The sequence below is a fragment of the Apaloderma vittatum genome, unplaced genomic scaffold (genome assembly GCF_000703405.1).
Source record: "Apaloderma vittatum isolate BGI_N311 unplaced genomic scaffold, ASM70340v1 scaffold25388, whole genome shotgun sequence".
NCBI classification, from domain to species: Eukaryota; Metazoa; Chordata; class Aves; order Trogoniformes; family Trogonidae; genus Apaloderma; species Apaloderma vittatum.
Window position 1 is genome coordinate 1 of NW_009730576.1, and position 11,267 is coordinate 11,267.

Genomic DNA, 11,267 nt, shown 5'->3' on the forward strand with positions numbered 1-11,267 from the left:
TTTTCTCCCCCTCCCCGGGCGGGTCCAAGGGGCCGGTGGATGCTCGGTGCCCGGTTGCCGTAAAGTCCCTTTGGGCAGGAGCTCCAGCGAGAACAGGAGCTGTTGCTCTCCCGGAGAACAGGAGCTGTTGCTCTCCCGGAGGGCTTCACCTTCCCCCTCTGCTGCGTGGAGCGCTTCGATTTCTTCAGTTGGGAGTGAGGAGTTTCTTCTGCCGGTCACAAGAGCGAACGCAAAGCCTTTCTGGATTTTTAATTGCACGGGGAGCCCGGGCTGGTTGGACGTCCCATGAGCCTTGGGCAGGGGGAATGGCAGCTCCTGGATTAGTGCAAAGTACGCTGGGCTGTTTGCCCTTGGTGCTCGGGTCAGGCGAGGTCCTCTCGCCAGAGCTTTGGGCTTGCCCCGTCCCTTGCTTGGCATAGCCTGAGCGGGCAGCTCGGCTGGCATCCCTCCCGGCCAAGAGCGGGTCTGAGGGGGAAAAGAAGGTTTTAACCTTGAAACAATTAGTGGTGGGATTTCTAGGGTCGTTTCTAGGTGGGGTTGGTGGTCACTTGCTGATACAGCTAGAGGCGGTGTTGAAGGTGGAGAAATCAAGGAGCTGCACAAGATAAGAGCCTGGAATAGACAGTGAGCTTGCCTCGCCTTCTATTAGCTGGGCTGTGAAAAGTGCCAATACGTTGCTCCAGGCCGAGGTGAGACAGCAGAGGTGAAGTTTATATAGGTCATGGGGGAGGGAATTTCATCTTTAGAAACTAAGAGATGCTGTGGAAAAAGAGGTGCCAAGACATAAGCTGCAAAATAAGAACACTGAGCTATAAAGGAGCCTTTGAAACCTGCTGTTGGAAGGCAGGTATGGTGCACCGTGGGCCAAGGAGGTGTGTAGGTGGGTCTAATGTGTCCCACATAGCCAAGGTGGTGTTAGCCCTTGGGCTGGGAAGGAAGGGAGCGTGCTGTACCTATTGCTGCAGTATCTGCCGCTGCAGAGCTGTTCTCCAGCATCCCTCGGGCACAGGGCAGATGCGTAATTCTTCACCTGGTAGGAGCTGTAGGACTGAGCCTGGGAAGCTTCCCGGGACGCTTCTGGTGTGCCGTTGCTGTGCCCCAGGGCTGGGGGCTCTTCCTCCCATGCAGATGACAGGCACCTATCTCTTCCCAAAGCAGCCACCACTTCTGGCAAGCTTTGCCTCTGGGTGGGGTTTGGATGTCAAAACCGAAACAAGCTATTTAACTTCCCGCTGATGGATGGAGGTGGGAGCTGCTTGTTTGCCTCCTTTCTGCGCTGTGCCTTGGCTCCCTGCTAGGAGAGGGGATCTAGGCAGCCAGAAATCAAGCTGCAAATAGCTGGGTAGTGGCAGCCCATGGATCCTTGAGCAGCCATTGTGCTGTAGCGGCTCTGGGCAGTGAACCTGGCGCTGCTGTGCTTTGCCAGCTTTGCCCAGCAGCAGCAGCAGTGGTGGTGGAGTTTCCTGTGAGTGGGTGGGGGGCGAAACGGCTCTTACCTTCCTCTGACACAGAGCTGATATGTGAACCTGGGCTGATGCTGTGGCTGGAGTTCAAGGAGGGGGTTTCCCAAGTTCTGAAGAGTCCCCAGGCTGCAAATCAGTAAAGTGCTCCTAATAAAACCTATCAGGCCAAATTCCTATCAGGCTTAATCTCATTGTTTCATCCTAAGGCTTAGCTCCCTCCCAGCTTTGTTTTCCTGGCTGGTTTCTACCCTAGAGCTCTCACTGGGATAAGGGTCTTTGGCAGGCGATGTCCTGAGTGCACATGTGCTGCTGAAGGACAGCTGAGCCCTAGCATTGAATTCTTTCTTCCAACCCCAACCACTCCTTTGGGATCCCCTCTTGGCCATTCCCCTCTTGCTGGGGAATGGCAATCACATTATTCAGCCTCATGCATCAAGGTGACAAGTCTAATCCAGCACAGATTAGTTTCAGCCTAGTTTTACCCTCTAATGCGCTGGGCTGTGGGGAAGGAATTCTGTCTGCCAGAGAGCAGGTGCTGCTTCTCCCAGCCAGGCCAGGCAGGAGCACCCCTGAGCCCCTTCGCAGCCCCAGCAGGCAAGGGTGGCTGGTGTTGAGCACTTAAGCAGCCCAGGGAGAGCTTGGACTGCCGGTTGGACCCACCTTTCTGGGGAGCAAGGAAGGTGCTGGCGTTGCTCAGGTTGTCTTGCAGGTCACTGGGACTTGTGTGGCTAAATTTATTGGCTTAGAAAAGCCTCTCTGCACAAGAAAGGCTCTTCAGGGCAGGAGCGGGGGAGAGGCTGAAGCTTATTAAGCAGTTCTTATTAATAGAACATGCCCCTTAAAATGGGAACTTTAGCAAAGGGCTCTAGGAGGAACTTCAGCCACTCAGGCTGAGCCTGAGTCACTGGCCCTGGGGACTGAATTCCTCTGCGCTATTGTGAGTGTTTGCCTTATCAAAGTCACAACCCGGCTGGCATACAATGTGGAGGGTGGAATGCCTTTGAAATACTCTCTCCAGTTGCTTCCTTAGCTCCGGAGCAGAGCTGTGGCACTGGTGGGCTGTCTGGCTCCCCTCCAGTTGAAATGCAAGGGGACTGGGTCCTAGGTGCGTGCACAGTGTCACCCATTCTGCTCGTGCCATGCTGCCAGGGACTCTTGGAACCCTGGGCACATGTCCCTCAGCCATTGTATGTGGATGTAGCATCCACTTTGGTCTTCACCGTTTTTGTGCTGCTTCTTGCCCCCAGAGAAATAGAGCTCTCTGCTGTCATATTGCCTCTGCTGCTGGTAGGTGCCAGCTCTTGGGAGCGAGGCCGTGACTTCGTGGCCGGGGGATGCTCTGGCCCTGTTTTGGTTCTCAGTGGCGTTTGGCAAGTTCCTTCTACAGAGACTGTTCTGGGGCAATGGCAGCAGGTAACACTACTCCGCTCTCTGGCGACTTCTGCTGCTGGCTGAGCCCAGGTCGCAAAGCTGAATTGGGCCCTTTGTGTCAGGCTGGCAAACGATACCCCTGGGTAGAAATAATGGAGATAAATGAAACTGAGTTAGCAAAGGAGATCAAAAGAAGGAACTGGGAACATTGCTTTTCACCACAGCTCTCAATTTGAGTTGGTGTCCATGGTGATAAGGGAAGTCCCTGTCATGCTGGTTTAGCGGGCATGGTGTCTGGTGTCCCATCTGGAGTTTGTGAGGTGGGAGGAGGGGACGACAGTCACTTCTGTCCTAGTGGGCTTCCTACAAAACCTTAGTTTATCTGCAGATAAAAGACTTGAGAAAGCAATAGTTAACTGGCAGCGAAGGTTTGAGGCGTTTGTACTCCCTGGGCAGGTCCAGGCTCCTCTGTCCCAGCCAGGAAGGAGCTCAAAGTGTGTGGGCTGGAGGGGCTCGAGTTTGTCCTGCAGGGTTAGGGTGACAGGCAGCGATCACGCGTGAAGGGCTCAGGGCTGGCTGTGGCAGAAGGAACCCGGGGTCAGCTTGGGGCTGCAGTGCTTCTGGAGCTGGCCCAGCAGCCAGACTGGCACAGCTCATCGCACCTGGGGATAGCTCCTTTCAGTCTTCTGAAAGAAATGAGACTGTTCTCTGGAGGCCATTTACTGTTGGCTTTGTGGACCTCCTGCAGTCCTGATGCCCTAGTGCCTGCAGGTGGGGCTTCTGTGTGAGAGGAATGATCTCATTAATCTCGAGTGATGCTGCCCCAGTACTGCTGGTGCCGAAGATCCTGCTGTCTTGGGAGACCGCTCCTGCCTGCCTTATGAGCGTGGAGGGCAGCAGTGAGGAACATATGCCCTGAGCAAGGAACAGCCTCAGCCCTCTGTCCACTCTAACCCCTGGAGGGGTTTTCTCCTGGACAGGCTGTGCATAAGCTGTGCAGATGTTAATGATTTCTACCCTGAAGAATGCGGTGTTGTTGCTGAACACAGATCAAGTCATTAAGCTGTGCTGGGCTCGCTGGAGCTGGGCGGTGTGGGAGGGTAGAGACAGGAGCAAGACCCTGCTGCTTACAGCTCGGGGGGTGTTGCTGGCAGAGCACAGTGGTGGAGCTGGCTGTGCAAGTTGCGGTCTGTTCTCTGAGGTACCTGAAGGTTTTTGAGGTGGGGGTAGGGACAAGTGACTAGAAGTGACCCAGGATTCCCTCTCCAGCCTGAGGAGGGTAGGGGGCAAAAATGGATAAACAGTGTCGTGAGAGTGAGAGCCTGTTCTTACCCTGAAATCCTCGTCCTCTCCTAGGTGTGCAATGTTCTGCAAACGTTGCCTGTTCTGTTTGTTAGCCCTCAAGAGTTTATCCAAGACTTTGAAATCTGAGATCAGAGTGCTTTTTGCAAGGACTAGGAGCCCTTGCTGGGAATAGGTGCCCGATCTGTGTGCTGTGTGTACTTAAGCAGAGATATGGAGAGCCGAAACCTTGGGTGAGCAAGAAGAGGGGGTTTCATGCAGTTATGCCGAAGGCACTTGGGGTCCAGTCCTCCCACAAGCTGTTGCTGGGGAATCTGAGTAACCAGGGACATCTCCCTTGCACTGGAACGTTAATGACAAGGTGTGGAGGGTTTCAACCCATTTTCAAGCCTCCTGGCACTGTTGCTCAGATGTGGCTCTCTGGGAATGGCGTGTAGGTCTTCTGGGTAATGCTGCATTCGTACATGCCCTCTAAGGTGGTTTCCTTTATATCTTTAACCTTGGGGATATTCTTCTATTTCTGCTTTAGGAATTTCTCTGTGATCCAAAGTTCAGTGATGAAGAAGATCTGGAGGAGAAGTTGGCAGTGTTCAAAGGTGAGAACTGGAGGGTTTTCTTGTCCTTTCAGCCTGACTACTTGCTCTTAACAGATTATTTTCCTCAGCACTTGGATCTTACCAGCCTGAGATTCTCTGCCAAAGAGAAGTGACTGAGCTGGGATGGATGCCTCCCCCTTGCTTGTGGGATGTGGTGAAACTCCCCGGAGAGGTGGTTTTCCCACATGAGCCTTTGTGCTTCTCCCACTTGCAGGGCAGGGACATGTCACCCTGCAGACGTCCTGCCTGGCAGCTGCTATTACTGCAAAACCTGCTGCGTGGGCAAAACCCTGGGGAGCAGCAAAGGAGAACAGTTTCTGTCTAGATACCTAGACAAACTAGCTGGTATAATGGATGATGCAGTCAGTAGCTGGACTCTTTTTTCAGTGAGTAGGAGGACATCTTCCCACAGAGCAGAGGTCTCTGCTACTTCCTGAAGGAGGTGGGGATTTTCTCCTTGAAAGTTTCTTCAGTCTGATCTGATCTTTCCCTTGGTACCAGAGGCAACGTCAGTAATGTTTCTCTAGTCCTGGCCAAAGCCTAAATCCAGTGGGTCGGCAGATCTGGGGCTAAATTTGGGCCATTTGCTGGGATGTAGGATTAGAGAAACAGCTCAAAAACCTGAGGTCCTCTGGAGCTTGTAAGCAAAGCGGTTACAGGAGAAGATTTGGCAGGACTGTTCTGGGTGCACCCACTTTCTTTCCAAGCAGCGGCTGAAGGCAGTTGAGAAAAAACATGCTTTCTGCGTCACACTGCCCTCAAGGTTTGCCCTCAGCCTGGCTCTAACCAAATAAGACCTGACCTTGCTTCCATTTCAGGCATGGTCTGCTTTTTCCCTTTGAATTTCGGCTTTGCAATCCAGCGTGGAAGAAGCTGGCTGGAGTTTTGTGATCCCTTACCCTGCTGGGCACAGAGGAGCCTCCTGTGCTCCCCATGCTTTTTCTGTTGCCTTTTGTAAGTCTTTGGCTTTTGGCTGCAGCCCCACATTATTTTTCCCATCACAATTGGAGCTCTTCAAACATCACAACTGTAGGTCACAGGCACAGAATTCCCTGTAATGAGAGCCTTTGGCATCTCCTCCTGCTGCCTCGTGAGTTTGCCTCCGTGGCCTGTCCCACTCTCCAACGCCTCCTGCAACAATCAGCTCATTGTGAGAGGATGAGGGGAAGCGTTTCTTTTCTGCCCTCCTTCCCATTGCCCTCCCCAGCCAGGCAGCCCCCGTGCAGCGTTGGTGGCAATGCATTTGTGAGGGGAGGGACCACACGTGGGTTTGCCCCACCAAATCCCTGCAGCTGGGATGGGAGGGAAGGATGAATGTGCGAGCCGAGGCTCAGAGGACGATGATGTAAAGCTGCCTCTGTTCTCTGTGTTTTTGGCTGAGCATCAGCTGAGAAGAAAAGAAAACATGTGCTGGGCAGAGACACGGCAGAGCAGGGTTTGTGTCCCTGAGCACATGCCGGGGTGCCTGACCCCTGCGCTGGGAGGCTGCAGTTCATTTGCACAAGGTCATTATGGTGGGGCAAAGTATGGAGAGGGCCAGTTCCACATCAAGCATCACTTTGGCCCCTAAGCGCCTGTGTGACAGCCCCAATTTCATCTAGAATCGGTTGCTTAATGCTTGAAGGGAGATGTTTATTCCTGCTTGAAGCATGAACAGCTTTGGTTTGTGTGATATTCCTGCAGGTCTGTCCTGGGCAGCTCCTGACAGCAGTAATCCATCAGCTGAGACCTGGGTGAAGACATGCCAAGCCATTCCTCTGGCTGTGGCTTCCCATTAGTCCATTTAACCTTGGACTTGCCTTCAGAAACACAGGGCCTGGGAAGGCTCCAACGTGTGAAATCTCCCCTCTTCCCTTGGGCTCCTTAAATTGGCCTGCCAATTCTCTGTTCACACACACCTTCTTGCCGGTGTCCCTGGAGCAGAGGCAAACCATCTTTTCCCTTTGTGGAAAGGAGCAGTGTCTCCATTTGACTCCTCCGAGGCCGTTCTGGGCAGGAGGGCTAACTGCAGGGCAAGTGGAGATTTCTCCAGCTCGGCGCGGATGGATGGTGGCAGCAGGCATCTTGCTCTTCTCATTTAGCAGAACTCGAGATGACGGGGTTGCCCCCTGCAGTGCTAGGAGCTGTATTGTCTGTAAGACAGACAAATCCTTGCCTGAAGAGATTAAAGTCTAAATGAGGAAGAGCTAGCAAGGGGGAGGGCAGTTAAGCGCACAGGTGTGCCACTTCAAAGGTCAGAAGCAGCACAGGACTGAAATCCTGATTTTTCTAACTCGATTCAGTGCTCTGTCTGCCACAGCATGTGAGCTTTTGTCCCCCAAAGCTAACCAGACCTTCGTAAGCAGGTTCTGCCTTTCTCTGAGGATGCTGAGAGTTGCCCGATTCAGCAGTGTTTGACAGCATGTTGGAAAGGGCAAAAAGAACCTGCTTGAGCGTAACTGCTCCTAGGCATGTTCTTGGCTTTGCCCTTTTGATGTGGTCCTGGAGCATCTCTCCTGGAAGGTGCTGCTCTGGGAGTGCAGCACAGCGTTGGGAGGACTGTAGAGTCAGTCCCTTGCTATTGCAGGCAACTGCGTCAGTTAATCTCTCTCCTAATCCGATCAAGCTTCATTTTGGGAGTGCTCAGGGTTTTGTTTTCCTTGCTACTCCTTCTGGGAGGCTGTTCCAGAGCTTTGTTTTTCTGGCTGGAAACCTTTTAATGCTACTCATGGCTAGCTGATACCTTGTTCTCATGCCAATGTTTTCCTTCAGCTTAAATGAAAGGCAGCTACAATTAAAGAGCACTTATCTCAGTTCCAGGGCTCTAGAGTTAAGGGTTCTAAATCCAGGTCTTGAGATGGTCTCTCTGTAAACTGTTTGCATTCAGCAGTATATCAGTTGTATCTCCCAGTGTTTTATTTCATCCCTCTGAGAAGGCACTGCTCCAAAGCACCTGCTCTAGTGTTCTGTTAACTTGCTTCTGTGTCTCTTCCAGAGAAGTACATGGAGTTTGACCTGAACAACCAAGGCGAGATTGGTGAGTGACTCAGGGATGCTCTGCTGGAAAAACAGCAGCTTGCTGAGGCGGCGTCTGCTGCTTCCCTCTGCACTGACGTTGCAGCAGAGGCAAACCATGTCCGGCCTTGCTTGGTTCTTGATCTCCAGCCAGGGGCTTCCTTGGCCCTCCAGCCCCTGCCTCTCGGATTCCTTAGCCTCTCCTTAGCCTCCTTCAAGATCTAAGCTCTTCTCAGTTCTGTTCTCCTCCTGAGTTTCAGCTTAGCTCCTCCACTTTTCTGCTCTAAATGCTTTTTATCTTTTCCTCCTTTTTTTTCTTTTCTTTTTTCACTGAGGCCACCTTTTCAATCCTCATCATTTCCAGAGCTGGGAAGCTGCAGTGCTTGGACAATCCTGAGTTTTGCCTGGCTCTGGGCAGCAGCTGTATAAAACCATGAACAATTCTAGCGCAGAGAAGCTCTTTGCTTTGCTGGGAGGGGAGCAGAGGGAAGCAAGGGACTTGGATGTGAGTCTGGCTCAGCTGAGTGGCCCTGGTTTGGGCCCAAAAAGCACAAATTACATAAAGATCAAGCCTTTTGCAGGCCTGGAGCTGAGGCTGAAGTGTAATCACTTGCATGCTGTGCCCTTCCAGGAGGCTGCTGCCTCGTTCCCCTCCTCCACCAGCCCTTGAGCTGAAGTAAAGCCTGTGGGGAGCTGGAGGAGCCTGACTCAGGCTGCGCTGCCTTTTCCGGGAGGGAAGGGGCCGCAGGTCTCAGCGGGCAGCAGAGCAATGGAAGGAAATGGCCTGTGGCGATGGGCAGGGACCCTGCTCCCCGCAGCCTGTTTGTCTCTGGCTTTAACCCCAGCACTGCTTCCCTCCTCCCCGTCCTTGTGATTCTTTGCACCACACTCCAAGCTAGAGAGCAGTGTCCCCACGTGTCTGTGCAGCGCTTCTGTGCCTGTGGGGCTTTTATCTCGAGCTGCGCAAATGGGGAGAGATGCTCCATGCTGGGTGGTGCAGCAGTGGGCTGTACTGGGAGGCTTCTCTTGGCCTTCAGCAACAGTTCAGTGTTGTCAGCCCCAGAGCCTGCAGGTGAGGTGGTCTGAGGTGGGAACTCATGCCTGTGTCCCTAATGTTGTTCTGTGCTCAGTGTGGTCACCTCTCAACAGCACCGATTGCCTTGCTCCTGCAGATTTGATGTCTGTCAAAAGGATGATGGAGAAGTTAGGGGCTCCGAAGACCCACCTAGAACTGAAAAAGATGATCTCCGAGGTGACTGGAGGTGTTAGCGAGACCATCTCATACCAGGACTTTGTCAACGTGATGCTTGGGAAACGCTCCGCTGTGCTTAAACTGTGAGTGTCCCTGGGAGGGAGTGGGGGAAACGCAGGACCAGAGCTCCACCAGAAGTTGATCTGCCTGGTGGAGCTGTGCATGCCTGGTGTTCGTGGAGAGGAGATGAGGACCCTTGTGAAGGGAGGGTCTGCAAGGAGATATGAGAGTGTGTTAGAGCCTGTGTCTGGGCTGAGCAGCAGGGAGCACTCGCAGCAGCACTGCCTGCGGTGTGTTTGCGCAGGCTTCCTCCCCTGAGCTCCCTGTGGAGCCGTTCTGCCCCTTTGCTGAGGGTGTGCAGGCACTCGGCATCACGGGACTTTCTGTCTCTTCCCTGTGGCTCCTGCTGGCTTTTGGGGACACGGGCTTCCCCTGTGAATGGCAGCAGGATGTGAGCAGTGAATGGTGGTGCTGCCAACACCAGCAGTGCTAGCTCCTATTTCCCACAGGATGTTCCCTCCCTGCCTGATTTTGGGGAGTTGGGCAGTGGACGGAGGGACGACACATGCTTGAAACAGCTGGCTTGGGCTGGGGGAGGTTTTCTGTGCTACAGGCTGCCAGCACCAGCCTCCCACGGCCCCCTCTGCCCTCTCAACAGGACTCCGAAAGTCTTGCTGTAACAAATGGCTTCTGAACACTTGCTTGGCTCCATCTCCACCCCGTTAAAGCCTGGCTTTTCCTTTCACAGCCACAGAGACTGGCCTTGCTTTTGTGTCTGTAACCACCATGAATAGGAGCTGCTCCTGTCCATCCCCCTTGCCGCTTTCTGGAGGCAGCTTTAGAAACGCAGCCAACTTCCAAGGCAGGTTGGGAGGAAGGATCCTGCTCCCATGTCTCACGTGGTCCCTCTAAGGGACCCCCACTGAGTGTCCTATGTCTGTGTGTTGGGATGCTCCTCTTCCAAGCACACACAGACTTCAGACACTCCTGCTCTTCCTTTCTTTCTTCATGGAAGTAGGCTGAGCCTGCAGCCAGTCCTGTATCTTTCATCCTTCCTCCCAACTACAGCAGCTTTCACAGATGGGTCCCTTCTTTTGCTAACAGACATCCCTTTGTTTATTGAACTCTTTAGAGCAGGAGCAGAAATGTAAAACTTGCCTCAAGAGCAGCGCAGCCCTTTGATCCAGTGTGGCAGCTGGCATTCCCAGCGTAGCTGCAGTCCTCGGGGAGGAAGACAGTGCTAGTGGTTGCAAAATGCTTGGGATTCTTCTAGCCACTGCCTTGCTCCTTGCCTCGGCCCTCTTCCCTGGCTGGAATTGCTGTTGCTTGCTCAGTGTTGGCTTTTGAATGTTCTGCTGTGTGGTTATGTATGAGGTGGGCCAGGGATGGTATTTGCTTTTATGCATGAGGAGAACTTGGCGTGCAGTGTGTGCCCAGGGGATTTCGGAAGTAGCTGTCTAAATAAAATGTGCTAATCCTCTAGGCTCTGAGAGGAAAACTAGGAGAGGCTTTGGGAACCCACTCCTGGAAGGTGCTGGAAAAGCGAAGGTGCTGGAAAAGCAAAGGTGCCTGCCAGGCTGGCAGCACTGCCCTCTCATGGCTTTCCCTTCTCTATTAATTATCAGATGCCCTTTGCACAGGAGGCAGATGCTAGTTTTCAGCAGATAAAATAATCCTACCCCCAATGATGGGCAAAGCTGCGCTTTTTTTCATTGGTATTATCTGTTGTGTTTTGCAGGGTCATGATGTTTGAAGGAAAAGCCAATGAAAGCAACCCAAAACCTTCGGGTCCGCCTCCAGAGAGAGACATAGCAAGCCTCCCTTGAAGAGGACAGGCTGAAAAATTAGCACTGTTTGCTTTGCTGGTCTGTAACAGAGGTTACCTCTGCTTTGTAACTCTTTACTGTGGACAGTCCTAGTTTTCAACTAACCTGCCTTAGAGGAACTGCAAGGGAAGCTGGAGACCCCCGGATCACGTCTTTCTGCTGCATTCCTTAGCCAACTCGAGTTGTTAGACAGAAGCTGTAGCACCAATTGTAATGGGAGACCAAAAAAAATAATAATCCTGTGATCTAACTCTTTCCTCTGCCCTTCCTGCATGTCTCAGACGAGGAGCTACTTTCCTCCCAGCATATGGATTCAGAGCTGTGCTCGTCGCAACAGGTTCCTGAAGGGCCTCGCTGCCAGACATTGAGCATTTCTCTGGCAGTGCCCCAGACAGCACCTTCACGGGTGCAAGGAAATAAGTGCCTTCACTGCTCCGTCTGACACTTCCTGACTTTTAGACTA

The 11,267-nt window shown here is 52.9% G+C and overlaps 1 protein-coding gene across 1 annotated transcript; it reads left to right on the top strand.

Moving 5' to 3' along the window:
- Positions 1-2,710: 2,710 nt before the first annotated feature.
- Positions 2,711-11,041, top strand: AIF1L (allograft inflammatory factor 1-like; the record flags this gene model as incomplete). Its single annotated transcript, XM_009874858.1, has 6 exons — positions 2,711-2,750; positions 4,104-4,139; positions 4,666-4,732; positions 7,707-7,748; positions 8,899-9,061; positions 10,717-11,041. Coding segments are annotated over 6 exons (436 nt in total), but the record flags the coding sequence as incomplete, so codon positions are not given.
- Between the last annotated feature and the right edge of the window lie 226 nt (positions 11,042-11,267).